At 46.2% G+C, this 23482-nt stretch overlaps 1 protein-coding gene across 3 annotated transcripts in view; it reads left to right on the top strand.

The window, feature by feature from the left end:
• The window catches only part of LOC124470080 (piezo-type mechanosensitive ion channel component 2-like), a 180005-nt gene that overhangs the window by 141823 nt on the left and 14700 nt on the right, over positions 1-23482 (top strand). For 2 of the 3 annotated variants that reach the window (XM_047023791.1, XM_047023793.1), the window contains 5 exons: positions 2734-2899; positions 3110-3199; positions 3295-3413; positions 3498-3569; positions 3772-3878. In XM_047023791.1, the coding sequence (XP_046879747.1) occupies positions 2734-2899; positions 3110-3199; positions 3295-3413; positions 3498-3569; positions 3772-3878 (554 nt within the window). The remainder of the gene's footprint in view (positions 1-2733; positions 2900-3109; positions 3200-3294; positions 3414-3497; positions 3570-3771; positions 3879-23482) is intronic. The other variant, XM_047023792.1, reaches the window with a different exon arrangement.

Here is a 23482-nt window from a genome sequence, read left to right as displayed (position 1 = left end):
GAACTTGTGGAGCTGTGGAAATATTCTCTATTCTGCTGTCTGTTCTTATTCTTCTGTATCTCGCAACAAACGTGTCTCTTCGATTTGAATAATGCACCGCAACGCAGCAAAATAAATGCTTCTTTCAACAAGAGGTCAAATGAGATGTCAATCATCATCATATTTCCAGTAGCGAATTACATTTTGGGGTGGCACCCGGGGTGGCCAATCAGATGTCAGGGGTGTCCAGTGCCACCCCGGACACCCCTCTGGCTCCGCTACTGCTGCGCTTTTACCTCATTGCGGCATGTTTGTACATACCTCACCATGCTTTAACGCGCAAATTGCAAAACAAATAGGGTTGATTCCAGGTAATGTGGGACACTTTTTGGTAGAGGCTCCAGTAGACTTGCAAAATAACTGTTAACTCGCCCCAGTGGTGTTTTTGAAAATCGTTTTAGGGCTTAGGAACATTTTCATGTTGGAATGAAATGGGAATAGGCCTACACAAAATTATAGAAGCTACACAATTTCAAACATAACATGACCCCCTATCTCACTCAGGCAGCATTTTCAGGTAATGTGGGACAGCTTGTCTGGTAAAGTGGGACAGTCATCGTCTGTCAGCCTGTAGTCTGCAAAATGCTAATATAATAATAATTTGTTTATATACAACAATAATAACAATAACAATGCTAGGTGCAAGGGTGTGACAAGATTCATTTAGTTGTGGGGTTTGACTTATACAATAGGCATAAAGTGTAACTGGTGTAAACCTTAGTGATCTGCAGTCTATGTGCTAACTAGCTAGTCAAGCTGCGTTAGCAGTTTGTTGGACTGGCGTTAGCGGTCACGCTTACAAGTCTGAGAGCGCTGGTTCGATGACAGTATAAGTTGTTATTTAGTTGGGAACTTAAGTGCAGTATGATGCATTGGTATCAAACATTTAAAAACTGTCGAATTAAATTACTTTTATAGCATAAACACAGCATTACTAGATGTCACACTTTACCTGAAGAATGCTGTCCCACATTACCTGAGATGATCAGGTAATGTGGGACAGTCACATAAAACTTATTTTTTTTCTTCTAACAAAGCATTATTTTACACATTTTTGTGTGTTTCAATCAGTGGTTAAAACCCTTCATTATGCTGCAATAGTACTCATTGTAACTTAATTTTAATTCCTTTGCCAGCCTTATCATTGAGAAATAGAATGTCATATGCCGCTGAACTTTCAATGCGTTTTTTCTGTACGGACCTCCTGTCAAGCCAGATCACGCATACTCAGATGATGTCAGACAAATAAAGACCCCTGCATAGTGACTAGAAGTGTTGTATTTATGAGTCAAGATCAGCTCTGGTGATTGGATGTCGGTTTTGCACATATTAAATCATCAAAATGCATCAAAATGCATCAAAACTGTCCCACTTTACCTGATGTCCCACATTACCTGAACTCACCCTACACCTGAAGTGGGCGCAAAAGCGTTAGTACATGAGGCCCTGAGTGTGCAGCTCTGCAAACCAGGGTTATCAGATGAGAATGGGCAAATTTGAGGCATCTTACAGCAACGGGTCTACGAGCCATTGCGATACATCCACTGTAAACATTAGCGCATGGTGCCGCCTCTCTCCTCCTCATTAGCATTTAAACCTACAGACACAGAAACAGCGCGTTCTGAGGAAAGCTCATTGTGGGACTAATCGTAGTGGCTATAATTCTGCACCAAGGCTGAATTTCGGGAAAGAGACTTCAGATACAGTATTAGGGGACCACTAAGGCCTATATGAAAGCATCCAAAAACAGCATTTCATGTGACCTTTAATAGGGTTGCACTCTACCTCACATTTCTTTTGATCCCAGGGAGTTTCAGACTAATTGCTGAAGGTCGAAACAGGTGTGCGGTTGGTTTGTCCTTCCTTATCAGATTTAGTGACTGCTGGGCAAAACTTTAGGGCTTACCTGCTGTGAGTAAGTCCTGTGTGAGTAAGCCCTGATATAACGAATAGGATAAAATGTTAGTCAGGCCAATCTTTATTTTGGGGGACTTTAACACCGTAAACTTTCAGGTCACCTTGCTGCTGTATGTTCACTGTCTAACGCGTCAGCTGCAAATCCTCAATCAGTGTAATGGAAATGTGTGAGGCGTACAGAGGTGTGTGTAAACCAAACTAGGCCTGATGGTCTGAGGATGTGTGATTAAGAGCTGTGTTCCTGAACTTCTATCACAAAACTGTTTCAGAAGTTGGTTGATCAACATTTAGTGCCGCAGTCATGGAAATTGTACACTATTATTTCAGTACCTAAAAAAACACGTTTCACTTTTAAATGATCTTAGGTTTTTTAGTTGCCCTGTCAAGTTTTTTAAGTAAGTGTATGGCGAGTCATAGTGAGTTGTCTAATGTCCATTTGAAATGGACTTGAGCCATTTAAATTTTCTTAGAGGTGTTGGAAAAGCACTAATGATGCAATCTCACAGTGAGAGTGGCATTATCTGAACAACTTGTTTTAAATACAAGTGCACCCCAGGGTTGCATATCTTCACCCAAACTTTTGCCATCATTACTAATGAGATGGAGATCCAAGTTTCCACTTCTTATCTTTTTAAGTACACTGTGGCCTTGGGTGGTTTGCTGTATTTATAACTGTCCGTCTGTCTGTTTCTGTCTGTATGTCTCTGTCTGTTTGTTTGCCTGTCTGTCTGTGTCTGATGGTTAGGCTAATAATGATGGTGGTTTTTGACCCTACAGCAGAGCAGCAGGCCAATAAGCAGTGTGAGTTGCCTAGCGACGAGGCGGGCATCATCTGGGACAGTATCTGCTTTGCCTTCCTGTTGCTACAGCGACGTGTATTTATGAGCTACTACTTCCTGCATGTGGTGGCGGACATCCGCTCTGCTCAGATCCTTGCCTCCAGGTGTGTGTGTGGGGTGTGTGTGGAGTGTTGACATTTTTGTAAACTAATGTAGAAATTATGATGGACAGTATTTAAATCTAATAAAAGCTAATGTGTTATTCCATAGATTAGGGTGTTGAGTTTCTTGTAAAAGCCACATTTTAAAATCTTTACCAAATCATACTATATTGACAATTGTGTTGTGTGCGTGGCATGCACATGTGTGTTCAGAGGAGCGGAATTGTTCCATGCCACCATAGTGAAGGCTGTGAGAGCCAGACTGGAGGTGGAGAAGAAGTCTATGGACCTGCTGAAGAGACAGTGAGAACATACACACATACAGTACATACTGTTCACACACATATGGAAAACACACTCTTCATGTACCACACACACCCGCCTTTTGGTGCTGTCAGGATGGACCGGATTAAGAGTCGTCAGAAGAGGTTCAAGAGAGGCAAGGAGAGGATGCTGACTCTAGTCCAGGAGAGCACTGAGACCCACCAGGACCCCCCCAGACTGCAGCAGGAACAGGGTGAGAGCCAGTCATGTGGGGCGTTGAATGAAACACAGTTGAATGTCTCTTTAGCATAGCAGCATGATCTCCCCTTTTCCTCAGGTCAAACGGAAAGAGAGAAGAAAGGAGGGAGAAGGAAGGAGTGGTGGAGGCCCTGGGTGGACCATGCCTCCAGTGAGTACCCCCCAACTCCGGATCCCCTGAACATCACAATCCCAACACACAAACAAAAATGGGATTGATACAAATTTGGTCATTTTTTGCTGTAATTATACTTTAAGTACTGCTGTTTAAAGAGAATGAGAAAGGTGGTGAGGGTATTGTCATTAGTTGTGGATAATCCCACTGGCTGTAAAGGTGTGTTCTGTCCTTCTAGTGGTGAGGAGTGGGAACTACTACCTGTTTGAGTCAGACAGCGAGGAGGAGGAGGAAGAGGAGGAGGAGAAGAAGGAGGAAAAGCAGCCAAAGAAGTCTGCCTTCCAGGTGTGTTACACTCAAACATCCAATACATTAAATTTTTTTAGAGAGAAGGAAAATATAATCCAACAAAATAGGCCTCTGCGACAACAGGACAGCCATATTATACAAACCTGATTTGAATCTAATTAACCTGGGTATTATCTAGTTATCCTGGTTATTATCTAGTTAAAAAGGTTAGTGTCTTGTTAACCTTGTTAGGATCTACTTAACCTGGGGGGTACTCCAGAAAGTGGGTTAGGGTTAGCTGTTAGCCTAACCCTAGTTAGTTATTAGTTAACCCTAACAAACTGTGAACCTAACCCCGAACTGAGTTGATTTACTCTAAAATGGGAAACCCCGACCTTTCGGTTCCAGAAAAGCTGATTTGAATGAGTTAAATCAACTCGGAATATGCCAACTCTGAGTTAAGCGCAGGTATGAGAAAAGCCAACATCAATGGAACTCCAATACTAGGATCCACTGTGGCACCTGGGGACAAAAAACTACTTCACCACACTTCATATAGAAGTGTTAAAGCTGTAAAGTGGAATTGAAAGTGAGTTTTAAATTCATCACACCACAGAAGAATGTGTTGTTAACTACCCATCCAAATTCTAATGAAAAACAACACAGACAAGTATGTTAAATTAGGCTTTGAAATCGTGAGAAAATCAGCAGTCTTCTCTGCTTGAGACTGGGGGGGCGTGTCGCCTGAAGGAGCTGAAGCTCCGCCCCCTCAAATTTATTGAATTTAGCAACAACAGCAATAACTAGCTAAATCAATTGTAGGTATCAGAACAGACCTACCTGCAGTCTCTAAGTGTTTTATGTGTTATTACTTTGTCTTTGCATCGTACCAGCTGAGTAACAGAATGCAGGTTATATAAACCGTCTGTGATCGTCTGTGACGTAGATAGATCCGGGGATCTCAGCTAGGATTGAGGCCTGCCTCACAGACATCTCCGCCTGGATGACCGAGCACCACCTCCAGCTGAACCTCGCCAAAACAGAACTTCTCATCATCCCGGCTAAACCCTCCATCTCCCATGATCTGTCAATCACCCTGGGATCTGCGACGGTGACCCCTTCATCCTCTGCCAGGAACCTTGGGGTTACCATGGATGACGAGGTCTCCCTCACGGCCCACATTGCCGCAGTCTCCCGGTCTTGTAGATTCACCCACTACAACATCCGGAAGATCAGGAGATACCTGTCTGAGCACTCCACCCAGCTGCTAGTCCAAGCAATGGTCCTCTCCAAGTTGGACTACTGCAACTCGCTGCTCGCTGGTCTCCCAGCATGTGCAACCCGCCCTCTTCAGAGGATTCAGAACGCAGCGGCCCGCCTGGTCTACAATCTACCCAGACGCTCCCATGTTACCCCACTCCTCATCTCTCTCCACTGGCTACCCATCAACGCCCGTATCAGATTCAAGACCCTGGTACTGACCTTCCGAGCAGTGAACGGGACAGCACCTCGACTACATCAAGTCTCTCCTGCAACCTTACACCCCCACCCGTCACCTACGGTCTTCCTCAGACAACTGCCTGGTGGTCCCACCGCTCAAGACTGCCAGGTCCCAACACAAGCTCTTCTCCTGCCTGGCCCCCCAATGGTGGAACCAGCTCCCCACCTCCATCAGGGACACTGACTGTCTCCCCACCTTCAAGAAAAGGCTCAAGACGCACTTGTTCCGGGAGTACAACGGCACTTAGGAATGCTTGGCTGGACCTGTTGTTAGTTTCCTCCAGGATCACAATGACTCTTATTGAGTGACTTGTTGCTCTTGTAGGTTAGTTATAACGAAGTTAAGTCTTGTACTCGCTGTGAAATATTTTACTATTGCTTGTTCTTCTACAGGTACAGTCCTGCACTTTTTTGTGGTTCATGTTGTTTTAATTTGTAACTTGTATAACTGCATGCTCTTATGGGTCTTCCCTTTTGGCACTTGTTTAGTTTTTTCACAATGTATGCTTCATGTTTTGGCTGCTTGCAATGTTTGGGACTACCTCATTGTTATGATCAGTGACCTATGCTCTTTTGTAAAGCTCTCTCTTGGAAGTCGCTTTGGATAAAAGCGTCTGCTAAATGCATAAATGTAATTGTAAATGAGATAGGTGGCTGTGATGTAGATACGTGGCTGTAACATAGATCGGTCGGGTATTGGCCCACCTATACAAAACCTGGGCTGAAAACGGGTGAGAAACGTGTTTAATGGTCTAACTTCACATTTTAGTGCGACAACGTTTTCGCGCTTTGCACATGCTTTAGGCAACTAATTTCACACGGATATAATGTACTGAGAAGTTGGGCTGCAACAAGAAATCGATTAAAATCGATTATTAAAAGCGTTGGCAACGAATTTCATTATCAATTCGTTGTGTCGCGCGATTATTATGCCACTCAATAAGTTGCGGAGATGTTTGAGTATTTTTTTTAACGTTTCGTTGAGCGCGGAGCAGAGCGGAGGTATAGGAAAGGCCATCGGAGAGATGTTGTTGAGTAACGTTGTTCTGAAACACATGGCGGAGAAATCAGTACGACCTAATTCATCCAAAGTGTGGGAGCATTTCACACTAAATACGTCGAGAAGGTGTGTTAATTGACCGAGGTGAAGTTAGTTTCGTATTTGACATTCGTCTCATATTCGGAAGACGCTACTTTGCAGGGTCGCGTTAGGGACCGGGTGAAAACTACCCATACCATTTTGAAAAATGTAGACTTTGATAAACTTTTATGAACATAAAACCTCAAATAGACACCAGAGTATCTTAACAATGTCTGGGAAGTATACCAATATTTGAAAATAGCTTAATCCTCGCAAATCGTAACTTTTTTCAAAATTGTGTCAAAAAACCTTACATATAAACCAGATTATTCTAATAAAGTCTGGCCTACTTCCACAACCTTTCAATTTTTGTTTGCCTGTTTGTGCACATTCTGAAGATTTTTTGCACTGTGAAATTGCACTGTCAGTTCTGTTTTTGAATAAAGGGTTGGAAATTAACATTTTTTTTCTTTATCCGATTCATCGATTAATCGGAAAAAAAATCGTCAGATTGATCGATTACTAAAATAATCGTTAGTTGCAGCCCTACTGAGAAGCAAATCATGGAATGTGCTTTACAGCATCTTTAATGTGTTTATGGTGAATCTGAGCACATATTCCGGAAAAAAGCAACACGACTGTAGCAGTGTAGGAGAGACAGGATAAAACAAGGATAAAAATATACTGGTTAGTTGTAGTTTGTGTGCAGGTGCGAGAACTTTATCCACTGCGAAGAATAGTAATTATAATCTTCTCAAGCACCTAGTAAAACAACACGCTTCTACAAAGCTAATCGCGAAAGAACCCAGTGCTAGCTCCGCTGATCAAGCAGTCGGAGCTACTTGATCAAAACAGCCGAGGCTTGATGGGGTGGCTTTAAACAGAGTATTTCCAGTCTGTAAAACAGGCAGAACTAAGCAGACTGATCCCCCAGGTATGTTGTCAAGATATGCGACCTATGTCAACAGTTGAGTCCGTTGCCTTCAGGCAACTAATTAGCAACATACAATGATATAACATTTTACAGTTGTCTTGTCCCACACTGTGCCACTGCAACACAAAAATATTATAACTATCTGTGTGCGTTAATTTGATAATAGAAGCAGGGAATTAGAAGTAAAGCAAACGTTACTTTCCCTTGTAACTAATTACTTTTCTATGTAGTAACTAGTGCAGTTACTTCTGAAATAGGTAACGAGTAACTGTAACTAATTACGGTAACGTTCCCAACACTGATCATGAGAGGCTGGACCACCAAGCGGGGTGTAGGGCAGTGCGTCTTAACCAGACAGAGCAGGCAAAAGTGCGTTCAAACAAAGAAACCGGTTTATTCACCAACAAAAAAGTATTTCAGGAAGCAAACATAATATTTTAATTATAAAAATGTATTATTTTTATTTTAAAGCAAAACAGGCTTCATTAAGTTGCTCCTCATTTGGATCCTACCAACGGTGTATGCCAGATCAAAGTTCCTCTGGCATCAAACTCAGTTTGTAACAGGTACGCTCCCCCTGCTTGTTGTGTGGGTCCACTCTTTTGTACTCTCTCTCTTCCAAACCAGAGCTCTCTCTTCAATCAAAGGGTCTGAGGCATTTGCACCTGTCTGCGTGTTGCATTCTGGAAGACGTAGTTCTCCCCTCAGCCATCTTGTGCATGGTAACCACTCCTGGAGAGAAACATAACCCTCTACCACACGTCCTCTCGTGAAACCACAGTATGGACTGGCTACTGCATTCAAATTATGCATGAACTCGGCAGCAATTAGGTGTGTTCGACTTCATGCAGCGCCGGCGGTGCCGACAGCCTGGAATCTGCCTTGAATCTGAGAACGCCATTGGCTGCTTCAAGTCAGCTGGGCTGCAGGCGGCTGCAGACGACGCCGGTGCTGCATGAAGTCGAACGCGATCTGTTGTGTCCCACGCCAATTGTCTCTACGCTGCTACGCTGCGGAATATGTGCTCAGATTGACCATAAACACGTAATAGAACTTATATCTGAAGTGTGGTGAAGTATTTTGTCGCCGGGTGCCATAGTGGATCCTAGTATCAGAGCTCCATTGATGTTGGCTTTCAATAGTTCTCATGCCCGCGCTTAACTCAGAGTGGACGTATGGGGGACTAAATGTGCCATAATTAAATACATAATTAAATACATAAATAAAAAATACATACATTACATTGCATTTATGCATTTAGCAGATGCTTTTATTCAAAGCGACTTCCAAGAGAGAGTTTTACAAAAGTGCATAGGTCACTGATCATAACAACGAGATAGCCCCAAACATTGCGGGTAGCCAAACATCAAGCATACATTGTGTAACCTATTAGAGGTCACCAGAAGCAGTCATAAGAAGATTGGTGATGCGGCCTTTGTCAATTACGCCCCAAAACTATGGGACAAATTACCCATAATCATTAGGGAAGCAAACACGCCAGCATTTTCAAAAGACAGCTTAAAACTGTCTTTTGACAGTTTTAAGAAAAAAAAAAATCTTTTTACCAAAGCATTTAACAAATTTTATCCCAGAAGAGTTTTACAGTTTTTATTTATTTATTATAGTTTTTTATTGTTTTATTACTCTTTTTATTGTATTCGAGAGACCGCAGATAGATTGCGCTAGTCTGGGTTGTTATATGTTTTGGAAACTGCAAAGGCAGCTCGGGTCCAAGACGGATTCGAGAGACCACAGATAGATTGCGGCTAGTCAAGTTTTTTATATGTTTTGGAAACTGCAAAGACAGCGTGGTCCAAGACGGATTAGAGAGACCGCAGATAGAGTGCGGCTAGTCTGGGATGTTATATGTTTTGGAAACTGCAAAGGCAGCTCGGGTCCAAGACGGATCCGAGAGACCGCAGATAGAGTGCGACTAGTCTGGGTTGTTATATATTTTGGAGACTGCAAAGACAGCTCAGGTCCAAGACGAATTCGAGAGACCGCAGATAGAGGGTGGCTAGTCTGGTTTGTTATATGTTTTGAAAACTGAAAGGCAGCTCGAGTCCAAGACGGATTTGAGAGACCGAAGATAGATTGCGGTTAGTCTGGGTTGTTATATGTTTTGGAAACTGCAAAGGCAGCTCGAGCCTAAGATGGACTCGAGACACCGCAAAGACTGCAGCATATGTGCTTTTGATTCCCGCATAGAATGCGGCTTGTATTTTGTCCCGTTACCGTTTTTTTATATATTTTTGTATACTTGTATCACTTGTATTATTGTTTTGATAATTTTTGTTTTTATTGATTTTATGTAAAGCACATTGAGCTGCAATTTTTTTATGAAATGTGCTATATGAATAAAGTCTTATTATTATTAAAGTCTTATTAAACCAAATAAGTCCCAAAGGGAAGAACAATAAGAGCATGTAGTTAGACAAGTTACAATTAAACAGCAAGAACCTCAAAAGTGCAAGAGTGTTCCTGTGGGAAAATCAAACAACAATAATATATTTCACAGCGAGTACAATAATTTTAAGACAATTACAACAAACCAACAAGAGCAACAAGTCTCTCAATCATTGTGATCCTGAGGGAAACTAACATCCGGTCCAGCCAAGCAATCCTAAGTGCCGTTGTACTCCCGGAACAAGTGCGCCTTGAGCCTTTTCTGGGGAGACAGTCAGTATTCCTGATGGAGCTGGGGAGGTGATTCCACCATTGGGTGGCCAGACAGGAGAAGAGCTTGTGTATGGACCGGGCGCTCTTGAGTGGTGGGATCACCAGACGGTTGTCAGAAGAAGACCGTAGGTGGCGGGTGTACTTAAACTGCTCGTATTTGGAGGATCATTATTGTGCATCTGGCAACACTGAGAGGCGGTCGACCAATGACAGCTCTCTAGTTCTCTTTCTATACAGTCAGAGCTCGAGCAAGAAGGTGGAACGTAAGGAGATACCCTTTCCAAAACTTGTAAGGTCGTTATAGTTTGTGAAAGACCCGGAGAAACACTAATATCCGACGAGGCAAAATCCCGGACAATTTCTGAATCCCTGCCGGATGCATTTTTTAGGTCTCGAAAAGAGGACATGTCCGGGTAAAAGAGGACGTCTGGTCACCCTATGCAGCAACCAATGGAAAAAAGCATATCCTGTAATTTTTCATATCTGCTACAACGTCTTCCGAAAGTTTTGTTCAACTACAAAGCAAACCACTGGAGCTCGAGCACCAGGGTCTTGAATCTGATACGGGCGTTGATGGGTAGCCAGTGGAGAGAGATGAGGAGCGGGGTAACATGGGAGCGTCTGGGTAGATTGTAGACCAGGCGGGCCGCTGCGTTCTGAATCCTCTGAAGAGGGCGGGTTGCACATGCTGGGAGACCAGCGAGCAGCGAGTTGCAGTAGTCCAACTTGGAGAGGACCATTGCTTGGACTAGCAGCTGGGTGGAGTGCTCAGACAGGTATCTCCTGATCTTCCGGATGTTGTAGAGGGTGAATCTACAAGACCGGGAGACTGCAGCAATGTGGGCCGTGAGGAAGAGCTCGTCATCCATGGTAACCCCAAGGTTCCTGGCAGAGGATGAAGGGGTCACCGTCGCAGATCCCAGGGTGATTGACAGATCATGGGAGATGGAGGGTTTAGCCGGAATGATGAGAAGTTCTGTTTTGGCGAGGTTCAGCTGGAGGTGGTGCTCGGTCATCCAGGCGGAGATGTCTGTGAGGCAGGCCTCAATCCTAGCTGAGATCCCCGGATCAGTCGGGGGGAATGACAGGTACAGCTGCGTGTCGTCAGCGTAGCAGTGGTAGGAGAAGCCATTGGAGGTGATAATTGGTCCAAGTGAGGTGGTGTACAGAGAGAAGAGGAAGGGTCCAAGGACGGAGCCCTGTGGGACACCAGTGGAGAGCTGGCTAGGGCCTGACAGTTTGCCTCCCCAGGAGACCTGGTACGATCTTCCCGACAGGTAGGATGAGATCCACTGGAGTTCAGTGCCAGTGATGCCCATCTCAGAAAGTCTGGAGAGCAGGATCTGGTGGTTAACCGTATCAAACGCTGCAGAAAGGTCCAGCAGAATGATGATGGATGACCTGGAAGCCGCTCTGGCAGACTGGAGGGCAGTGGTGACTGAAAGGAGGGCAGTCTCTGTGGAGTGGCCAGTCTTAAAGCCCGATTGGTTGGGGTCAAGCAGGTTGTTCTGAGAGAGAACGTTTGACAGTATGTTAGATACAGCACGTTCAATTGTTTTTGAAAAGAAGGGTAATAATGATACCGGTCTCTAGTTCTGGAGGACGCCAGGGTTAAGGGAGGGTTTTTTGAGTAGAGGGGTAACTCTGGCCTGTTTGAAGGCAGAAGGAAAGGTGCCGGAGGTAAGAGAGGAGTTGAGGACATGGAGAAGAAAAGTTATGATGGAGGGGGAGATGGGTTGAAAGAGAGGGGAGGGGATAGGATCAAGGGGACAGGAGGTGGGGCGATGAGATAGAATTAGGTCAGAGATCTCTGCCTCGGACAGGGGAGAGAAAGAGTTTAGACATTTAGTTGGGTCAGTCATGGAGGGTGAGAGGGTAGGAAAGGTGGGTTTAGGGAACTGACAGCTAATGTCGGCGAATTTTTCTCAAAGAAGGAAAGGAAGTCGTCTGCTGTCAGTGTGGAGGGAGCGGGTGGGGGAGGTGGGTTAAGAAGGGTGGAGAAGGTAGAAAAAAGTTTGTGGGGGTTTGAGGCACAGTTAATTTTGTTCATAATGTAGAGGGTTTTTAGCACCAGTTATGTGAGAAGAGGATTTAAGGAGGGAGTGATACTTATCAAGGTCCTGACCGTCTTTGGACCATCTCCTCTCAGCTGCCCGAAGGGTGGACTAATAACATCCGTAAGCCACAGAGAAGATCATGCAGGCCTGGTTGACGGGACAGAGAGAGTCAAGTGATGCAGTTAAAGTGGTTAACAAGGAGTCGGTCGCAGTGTTAGTGGGGTGGGACAAGAACTCATCAATGGGAGGGAGGATGTTACAATAGAGGAGAAATGGGAGGGAGATAGGGAGCAGAGGTTGGGCCGGAAAGTTACAAGGGGAGGGGAGGTAGGAGGGGAATTGGACAGAGAATTGGATAAAGTAGTGATCAGAAATGTGCAGTGGGGTTACAGCAGTATTTCCCAAAGACTGGGTCGCGATCCTCAGGTGGGTCGCAAGAGATTTTTTGGGGGTCGCCTTGTCACGATCTGCATCTCTGCCAGTGGCGATTTCTTAAACAAATTAATGGTCAAATATTTAGTATTGTGTTAACATTTTAAATGCGTTAGAACACGTTCATATCGAAGACGAGTTCATTCAGAATCAGCTACATATATTAACAGGTTGACTGACTGATTTCCTTCTCTTTCATTCCCGTAGCGCCACAGTCCATTTCCATGTTGAAGCTCAGCTTCCATGGACTTCAATGGGGCAGTTTTGAACAGTTTTTTTCAGTGCTTCGAAACTGCGATTTTGTCCCGCCCATGGACGCTCAGCGTCTCTGGGGGTGAATGGAGGAGTGGGCTGGCCTGGACGCTGGGCTTCCACGTGATGATTGGAGGGTCTGTCGAAAGACTGCATCTCCTTTTGATTGACAGTAATTTTGTACTATAAAAAGTCACCGAAGCTTTTCAAGTTCAGTCCCATTGCGGATTCAGTACGTGTAGTCGAAAGACAAACTGCGGCAACCTATTTCTTGGTATTTGCTTGGCGATGTTGCTAGCAAATTATCGTACGTTTCATACAATTATAGCTACACCACATGCCTTGTTTCAGTTTAACCTAATTTCTACATTTTCTTCGAGTTTAATCTTGTTTCGTTGATCGTTCCTTCATTCATTCATAGCGATTCATGTTGTTTAATTGTAACTTGTTTAACTACATGCTGTTATGGTTCTTCCCTTTGACACTTATTTCGGTTGTTCACAATGTGTGCTTCATGTTTTGGCTACCCGCAATGTTTTGGGGCTATCTCGTTGTTATTATCAGTAACCTATGCACTTTGTAAAGCTCTCTCTTGGAAGTCGCTTTGGATAAAAGTGTCTACTAAATGAATACATTTAAATCTACAGTAGGCTAGGCTAGTGTCGTAGGGGTGAACTAGCCAGTGAACTAAAAAATTAATGTAAAATATATATGATTTAGGCCGAAAATGAGCTTCCCCTATTTGAAAGACCAGCAGCTGTCTGCGCTTATTCAAACTCATGTCGTTGCGCTTATTGAGAACTTATTCTCCAACTTGACTATTTTCCAACAGCCATTCTGAATGATAAAAGTAGGATGCGAAATCCCTTCAAATTTGAGAGCCCTGATACTTTGCTTGAGTTGACGCCTAGTCCTGCAGAAGAAACCGAGTTCTTGCAGCTCAGCTGCGATCCCCCCTGACCCAATGGATCTGTGACCTTATCGTCATTCTGGATGAGCATTTCGTCAGAATATCCTGTCCTCAGTAGGGCCAGTATTTCTATGCTTATTCCTTTCACTACCACGTACATGTGCGAGTTGGGATTTTCTGTGCTCACAAAAATTAAGACAAAGCACAAAAACAGACTGAATGCTACGCCTGATATGCATGTTGCGCTCTCCTCCTGCACCCCAGACTGGAACGCGCTACAAAAACGCAGACAGGCCTACCTATCCCATTAGCAATGTTGAAATGGTACAACATGTTTTGTATAATTTGTAATCTTTTTTTAATTATTACATATTTTGTTCCAATATTTCTGGTTCAATTGAATGTTGAAAATAAGAAGAAATGGGCTATATGTTTTTTTTTTATAGCCTATATTTAAGGTCCAAATAGGCACTTGGATAACTTCTTTAAATATTGCTGGTTCAATTATTCAGCGAGAAGTGATCACTCAGTCTGATATAGCTTATTAACAATGGCAGTAGGCCTACAAGTTCTGAAATAACAATAAAATAACTATAGAATATCCTTATCATTGTACAATAATGGTCAAATCCACAAACATTTTGTGATTTACGAATAATGTCTATTAGCTTGGGTCGAGAAGGCTTGTGACTTTTAAAATATGGGTCCCCAGAAAAAAAGTTTGGGAAACACTGGGTTACAGATAGCCTGGCTCTGCCCTCCTACGTACTTCCGCTCAATTTGGATTTTGCTTCTGTACTAGGTCTGGGAGTTTGACTTTGAAGTCGGTTTTCAGAAACACATTTTTTGTAGGTCCAATCAGCGAACAGAAGGAGTGGCTGAGAACGATGACGTTAATGTCGTGCAGTAGTTTGAGTAGTTCAGTAATGGCGGTGGAGAAAGATGCGAGCGAAGTTATTCTGCGGTTGTGGCAACGCTGCCGAATATCATTAGGTTAAAGCCGGAGCAAGAACATTCCTTGCTGAGTTTTGTTGGTGGCCATGATGTTGTGGCCCTCGTCCCCACGGGGTTCGGGAAAATTTCGATTTTCCAGCTACGGCAGCTAGCTCCGTTACAGTAGTGGTGAAGGAGTTGGCTAAGGCGAACGCTTGCGATTGGTTATGTTAAATCAGAGTGGCTCTGGGCAGATCCAATAGTTTTAAATTTCAACAGAGGGTTTCAACAGGCGGGTCGCCTTCAAGGAAGTTAACGCTTGGCAATGGAGCGATCCCAGACCCTCTGTACAAATGAAATGTTCGAGGGTCTGGTTAGGACCAGGCTAGGTTACAGAGGCCAGGTCAGTGATTTACATTTAGTCATTTAGCAGACGCTCTTATCCAGAGCGACTTACAGTAACTACAGGGACATTACCCCCGAGGCAAGTAGGGTGAAGTGCCTTGCCCAAGGACACAACGTCATTTGTAATCGAACTGGCGACCTTCAGATTACCAGCCCGATTCCCTCACCGTTCAGCCACCCTGATACAGTGATACAGTTACGTGTCAGGATGAGGTCTACCTGTTTGCCTGCCTTGTGTGTCGCCGGTGTGCTCAGCAGCGTCAGGTGGAAGGAAGTCAGGAGAGACAAGAAGTTGAATGCCTGCGTTCCTTGGAGGTGAATGTTGAAGTCCCCAAGGACTATCAGGGGGGTTTCATCATCCGGGAGGACGCTGAGGAACTTGTCCAGCTGCTCCACAAAGTCGGATAGCGGTCCTGGTGGACGATAAAGAACAATTAAGCATGCTTTGATAGGATCAGTTAGCATCACATAATGGTGTTCAAATGATTTGGCAGTAAAAGAGAGTGGTGTGGATGTGTATTTAATATGTGGGGAAAGAAGCAAACCTGTCCCACCACCCCGCCCGGTTGAGCGGGGTGAGTGAGTGAAGGAGTGGTTGACAGAGAGAGCAGCTGGAGTTGCAGTGTTCTCTGGGCGGATCCATGTCTCTGTCAGCGCAAGGGCATGAAGAGAAGCATGAGATGCAAACACCGGGATAAAGTATGCCTTGTTCACAGCATACTGGCAGTTCCAGAGCCCTAAAGAAAGAGAGAGGGCAGGTGGAGAAGATCTGGATAGGTAGTGAAAGTTGGAAGTTGACCGTATATACTTTGTGACATATCTACGTCTCCGGGTAGTGTAATGAACAGGAATGCTCAGGAAACACATGCTAGCTATGAAAATGTTCTAGTACCCTGGAAAATACCCTGAAACTCGATCTCTAGCTAGCTACTTAACGGTCTGGATAGCTGCTGTCTCTTAGCTCTACTCAGACACAAGATTTAGCAAAAACACAACTAAAGGCTACAAGTTTAAAGTCACTTACTTAGTCAGGAGACAGTCACAATGCACACTCAGTAAAAACACTATTTGCTCACCTGTATAAAAGACACCTGTCCACAGAAGCAATCAATCAATCAGATTCCAAACTCTCATGGCCAAGACCAAAGAGCTGTCCAAAGATGTCAGGGACAAGATTGTAGACCTACACAAGGCTGGAATGGGCTACAAGACCATCACCAAGCAGCTTGGTGAGAAGGTGACAACGGTGCAATTATTCGCAACTGGAATTGCAGTGTTTTATGCTTTCTTAAACACAGATTTTTTTTAAATGGCCCTTTTAATTATCTGCATTTCTTTTTAAATGCAAAGGGAAGGGACTTTGAAAAAACTGGTTAAAACTTAAATTGTGAGGGAGTTTTATTCACTCACGAACTATACTGCTGTAGCCAGGGCTGCAGCAGCAGTGTTAGCACTGTAGCAGTAGCAGCAGCAGCGTTCGCTCCTGTAACAAATGGCAGACAACACTCGCGAAAGAAGCGAGCAGCTGACCGAGTTCAACAAAATAGTAACTGTCTTGTTCAATATTAAGGTCAATCTGTGTTTGCCTAAGTATCTGAAGTATGTTTGAGTGAGATTTGAATATTATGGAGCAGGATATCGTAGTAGGCTACGAAACAACATGTCTTAAATGTATTTTATTTTCCAGAAGTCAAATTTTGTAGATGTTTATTATAGCTACAGCCAGGGCCGGCCTTACCATTGGGCTTCACTGGGCTACAGCCCATGGCCCCTCCCGTTTACGTGCAGCGGAGGACTGAGCTATTAGCCAGAAAGCTAAGTTATGCTAGCAAGATTCATAGACAAGAACATTGTGTACAGTTGACAAACAGTAAATATAATTTGGCAATATGTTTGACAAGAAGACTAGCTACCTAACAAGCCATGGCATTGTCCCCAAATCAATATCAAGATTTTCACGAACAAATAGGGTGACCAGAAGCATGACCCTGAAAAGGAGGACACTTGGGTCTAAAAAGGAGGACAAAGGGTCAAAAGGGAGGACAACCCCAAAAGGTAGTGGGGGGGGGGGGGGGGGTCATTAGGATTAAATTAAGGCAATAACATTAGTCATTTTAGTAAGTCAACATTTGTAATTTCAAATCCTATACTTCAATACAAGTGCACTGATTTTCTGTTGTCTTTGGTGAGACAAGTTTAGTCAAAAGATATATACGAAAATAAGACAGTACCAAGCCCAAAACTATTTCAATTGTAGTAGAAATTAGAAGCTCTTAGTGGCAAAGTGGAGTTCTGAACTGAAACGTACCTACGTACCTACTCCATTTGGCGTTGTTAAAAGCTTTGCTTTCGTCAATTTAATCCAAGATCAGCACTGATATTGTAGTTCATCGAAATCCATTTGCCAAGGTTAGCGATACTGAACAGAACTATACTATATTCTACCATTTTCATAATTATCTTAAATGGTCTCGTTGCAAAAGCTAAATCGTCTCTAGGGACTTCAAAGTACCTATGTGCCGATCTGGATTGATTAAACAAAGCTGATGGCAAATGCCACACAAACGGAATTGGGGCTCGCTAGCTCTGCAAATTCAGCTATTCTGGGAAGCCAGCCTATATAAAACCAAAACATGAATTATATTAATATGACAAAAGGTTGCAGTTTGCGCTGTGTAAAGGGTGAACTCATACAGCTGTCAATCCTTGTCAATGCAATCCTTTTCACCTTTCCTAACTGTCTAGCTACCTGGTAGATCGAAGCCTATTCTAGAAGAATGGTAATAAATGATAGAAGCCCATCTCCTACTGTAAATAAACTGCACATTGTGTGTGCAGCCAGCATGGTAGAAAAATTGCTGAAAAAAAGACGGAAATCAGAGCATTTTTGTCACGTCTGTGCATGTCCGCCGCTCCTCCAGAGGGCGATGCAGATCCTAGGACACAACTTTCACCTGTCACTGACATCCTATTTAAGGACAGGAAGGCCCTCCTTGTTCACTCCGTCATGGTTTGTCGTGGACACGTGAACCGAAGTTGGTGAGATTACTGTTTCTGCCGTGGATTACTATTTCTTTTGTAAGATTTTGGAATATACCTCTTTCGTTGTGGATCATATGGACTATACTGACTGCTCCGCTCTGTGAAGTTCACAGTAGCCGGATACAAACTTTCCTTTGTTTTTTCTGGTTTCCTGTGTGGATTACCTTTTGTTGAAATATATTGCCCGCTCTGTTCCGAGGAGAACTCGGCATCAATAAACTTGTTGAACCCTACACCTGCATTCTGCGCTTGTGCTTCAGACCTAGCCTGATAGCATGACGGAGTCACACCCAAAGAACAGCGGAAATGCAGGAGATACGCAATGCCATAACTCAGCTGGGGGTTCTGATACATAACCATGGCCCCAGACTGAGTCATGTGGAACAAGCAGTGCAGCAGCTGACCACGACTGTTCAGCAACTGTGTGCACAGCCTCCGCCGGCACCGCCAGCTACACATCCCAGCACTCCATCTGTTCCTCCCGCCTCTCTCAAGGTCGCTCTCGCAGCCCCACAACCATTCTCGGGGGAACCCAACGCCTGTCGAGGCTTTGTGCTACAATGCTCTCAGGTATTCCTCCACCAAGCACACCTCTTCCCCACCGAAATGGCAAAGGTGGGCTACGTCATCTCCCGTCTCTTGGGACCAGCACTGGATTGGGCAACCGCCGTCTCAGAGCGCCAGCTGCTGGAGGTCAGGGATAGCCAGGCGTTCCTGAAATGCCTAAGCCTGATATTCGACACCGAGCAGACCCAGGATCAGGCGGCGCAACGGATCCTCACCATCACCCTGGGCAATCGCTCTGTCGCCCAATATGCCGTGGAGTTCCGCACTGTGGCCGTCCGGAGTGGCTGGGAAGGTCAGGCTTTGCGATCCGCTTTCTACCGGGGTGTGCAGGGGTCTGTGAAGGACAAACTGGTCAACCGGGACTGGGTCAGACGCTGGACGAGCTGATCAGCCTAGCGATCCATCTTGATGCTCGCATCCAAGTACGACGCCTGGACCGTCGGGAGACCCGAGCACCAACGACGGCCTACCTGCCACGGCCTACTATGTCAGTTTCGACACCGACACCGACCCAGCCGTCTGCAGACCCTATGGAACTCGGCCGTTTCCGCTTGACCCGCGAGGAACGCACCCGCCGCCTCCAGAGAGGTCTTTGTATGTACTGTGGATCCTCAGGTCACCAACGGCAGCAGTGCCCCAACTTGGAGGGAAAAGACGACACTCGTCAGGGGGGTCAGGGCCTCTGGTGAGTGGAAGTGCAGAGACTCCTGGGGCCGCTAACCGCCTTTCCATCCCCGTTCGCCTTGGTTCCACAGGCGAGTACTCCCCTATAGTCTCCCTTTCTGCGTTAGTGGACTCCGGCGCTGCGGTTAATCTAGTGGACTCCGGCGCTGCGGTTAACCTAATGGACATCACCCAGGCGAAACAGCTGGGAATCCCAACCACCCCAGTGGCCATTCCACAGCCAGTCCAGGCCTTGGATGGTCGCCCTTTAGGTTCTGGGCGGCTGAACCGGATAACGGCCCCACTCATCATGTCCACTCAGGATAGCCACCAAGAAACCATCCACTTTTGGCTCACTACCACTCAGCAGGACCCCGTGGTGCTAGGCTATCCCTGGCTAGCGGCCCACAAACCCCAGTTTTCTTGGACGACTGGTTCTCTGCTCCACTGGGGAACCACCTGTACCACGGCGGGCCATCTTCCAACTCACACACCTGCAATACCCTCCAGAACCGCATCCCCAACAACCATATCTTCTGTCCAATCGACGGGAGTCCCGTCGACCGTGAATATCCTGGCTCCTCCAACCAAGACTGATCTTGCCCAAGTCCCGAGCTTCTACCACGACCTAGAGGAGGTATTTAGAAAACAGAGGGCAACCACTCTCCCCCCTCATCGACCGTATGACTGCGCGGTCGACCTCTTGCCTGGAACCGCTCCCCCTAGAGGAGGGCGTCTCTACCCTTTTCTGTCCCGGAAACCCAGGCAATGGGTTTCCGGGACATCCAAGAGGATGTCGACTACATCCAAGAGGCGCTGCGCCTTGGGCTGGTTCGCCCTTCTTCGTCTCCGGCTGCTGCGTCCTTCTTTTTCGTTCGCAAGAAAGACGGTGGTCTAAGACTGTGCATTGACTATCGTGGCCTCAATAACATGACCAGAAATAATAAGTACCCACTGCCCCTCATGTCTACCGCCTTTGAGCGCCTCCAGGGGACCACAATGTTCACGAACCAATGTTCACGTTCTCTGTTTTTCAGTCGCTTCAACCTTGTGGTGACTTACCGTCCCGGCTCCAAGAACGGTAAAGCCGACGCCCTCTCACGCCTCCACACGTCTGAGGCAGAGCCAGTAGCTCCGGAACCCATCATACCACCCTCAAAGGTCGTGGTCTCCGTACGCTGCCTCCTGGAGGAAGAGGTTCGTCAGGGACAAGTTACCACCCCGGTTCCAACAGGGACTCCTCAGGGGTTTCTGTTTGTGCCCGCATCTTGTCGAACCAAGACCTTAGAATGGGCACACTCCTCACGGTTGGCCGGCCATCCGGGAATCCGATGCACCCTGGAGCTGCTCCGGAGACGTTTTGGGTGGCCAAGGATCCGTCAGGATGTGGCAGAGTATGTGGCAGTATGTGGCAGCCTGCACCTGCAAAGTCAGACAAACGTAGACCAGCTGGACTCCTGCAGCCCCTCCCGATTCCTCGCCGCCCCTGGACTCATGTTTCCCTGGACTTCATCACAGGACTTCCTCCGTCACAAGGAAATACCGGCATTCTTTTGGGGTTAGATCGCTTCTCCAAGGCCGCTCGTTTCATCGCCTTGGCCGGACTCCTCCACGGCCAAACAGACTGCAGAAGTCCTGATGTCCAGAGAGATGCGCTATCACGGACCCCCTGAGGATCTGGTCAGAATCAGAATCAGAAAGGGATTTATTCGCCATGAAAGTTTGCACAGACAAGGAATTTGCTTTGGCAGGAAGGTGCATAAAATATAAGTTGCCAATTTACAAATACAATGTAAAATACTAATATTATAGGAATTGAATGTAGTGCAAAATGCAAATAGTTTTAGACATGAAGTCATTAAAGTCAGAGTGAAGTCTGACAGCGGAAGGGAAGAAACTGTTTGTGTGGCGTGAGGTTTTGGTCCTGATGGACCGCAGCCTTCTGCCGGAGGGGAGTGTTTGAAACAGGGAGTGACCAGGGTGGGAGGAGTCCGCCACAATCTTCTTCGCTCGTCTCAGGGTCCTCGAGGTGTGCAGGTCCTCGAGGGAAGGCAGATTGCAGCCAATCACCTTCTCTGCAGTGCGGATGATACGCTGCAGCCTGCTCTTGTCCTTGGCAGTGGCAGCAGCGTACCAGATGTCGATGGAGGAGGTGAGGATGGACTCAATGATGGCTGTGTAGAAGTGCACCATCATTGTCTTTGGCAGGTTGAATTTCTTCAGCTGCCGCAGGAAGTACATCCTCTGTTGTGCTTTCTTGGTAAGGGAACTGATGTTCAGTTCCCACTTGAGGTCCTGGGAGAGGATAGTGCCCAGGAAGCGGAAGGACTCCACAGTGTTGACTGGGGAGTCACACAGGGTGATGGGGGTGAGTGGGGCTATGTTCTTCCTGAAGTCCACAACCATCTCCACTGTCTTGAGAGCATTGAGCTCTAGGTTGTTCTGGCTGCACCAGGTCACCAGGTTGTCCGCTTCCCACCTATAGTCAGACTCGTCTCCACCTTCAGGAGTTTGACGGACGGATGACTGGAGGTGCAGCTGTTGGTGTACAGGGAGAAGAGCCGAGGAGAAAGGACGCAGCCCTGGGGAGATCCGGTGCTGATGGACCGGGAATCAGAGACTTGTGTTCCCAGCTCAATGCACTGCTTCCTGTCAGACAGGAAGTCTGTGATCCACCTGCAGGTGGAATCAGGCACGTTCAGCTGGGAGAGCTTGTCCTGAAGCAGGGCGGGGATGATGGTATTAAAGGCAGAGCTGAAGGGTGAAGTGGAGGGCCATATTAACTGCATCGTCGACAGACTTGTTGGCTCTGTAGGCAAACTGCAGGGGGTCCAGTAGAGGGTCTGTGATGGATTTAAGGTGTGCCAGCACCAGGCGCTCAAAAGACTTCACTACCACAGAGGTCAGGGCGACGGGTCTGTAGTCATTATGTCCAGTTGGCCTGGGCTTTTTGGTTACAGGGATGATGGTGGAGGACTTGAGACAGGCTGGCACATGGCATGTCTCCAGGGAAGTGTTGAAGATGTAGGTAAACACCGGAGACAGCTGGTCAGCACAGTTCTTGAGGGTGGCTGGAGAGACAGAGTCCGGCCCAGCTGCTTTGCGGGGGTTCTGTCTCTTGAACAGTTTGTTTACTTCTCTCTCCTGAATGGAGAGGGTCGTCACTGTAGAGGGGGGAGGGGGGAGGCCTCATGGGTGGAAAGGGGTTGTTCAGGACTGTCCAATTGTCTTTCAAATCTACAGTAGAACTCATTCAGGTCGTTGGCCAGGCGGGAGTCGTTAGTGGAGTGGGGGGCTCTGGGCTTGAAGTTGGTGATCTGCCTGAGGCCTCTCCAGGCAGAAGCAGAGTCGTTAGCAGAGAATTGATGTGCTAGTCTCTCCGAGTACAGTAGTTTAGCCTCTCTCTCCGCCTTGCTAAACCTGTTCTTTGACTCCTTGAATCTGTCCTTGTCCCCACTCCTAAACGCTGCCTCTTTGTCCAGCCTCAGCCTTCTGAGTTTAACTGTAAACCAGGGTTTGTCGTTGTTGTAGCTCACCCTGGTGCGTGTTGGTATACATCAGTCCTCACAGAAGCTGAAGTATGATGTCACAGCCTCCGTGAGCTCATCCAGACTATTGGTAGCAGTCATGAACATGTCCCAGTCAGTACAGTCCAAGCACGCCCGCAGTTCCTCCATAGCCTCACTGGTCCACTGTTTCGATGTCCTCACAGCAGGCTTACAGCGCTTAAGCTTCTGCCTGTATGCAGGAATCAGGCGGACCATGGCGTGGTCTGAGTGACCCAGTGCTGCTCGGGAACCGCATGGTATGCTTTACTGATAGTAGAGTAGCAGTGGTCCAAAGTGTTCTCTTCTCTGGTAGGGCATTTGATGAATTGTCTGTATTTGGGAAGTTCTTGAGTGAGATTGCCTTTGTTAAAGTCGCCTAGCACAATAACCAAGGAATCTGGATTTTCATGCTCCACACTGAGTATCTGGTTGGCGAGCACACGTTGAGCCTCGTTGGCGCTAGCCTGAGGGGGCATGTAGACGCCGACCAGTATGAATGAAGCAAACTCACGTGGCGAGTAAAAAGGTTTACAGTTAATAAAAAATGTTTCCAGATCAGGAGAACAGTGCTGCAGAATCACTGTCACATCTTCACACCAGCCACTTTTAATAAAAAAACAAATACCACCGCCTTTCGTTTTGCCAGAAAGCAGGGAGT

This window comes from Hypomesus transpacificus, chromosome 8 (assembly GCF_021917145.1).
Source record: "Hypomesus transpacificus isolate Combined female chromosome 8, fHypTra1, whole genome shotgun sequence".
Lineage (NCBI taxonomy): Eukaryota > Metazoa > Chordata > Actinopteri > Osmeriformes > Osmeridae > Hypomesus > Hypomesus transpacificus.
The sequence above is the reverse complement of the archived record's forward strand: the minus strand, read 5'-3'. Positions and strand labels throughout refer to the sequence as shown.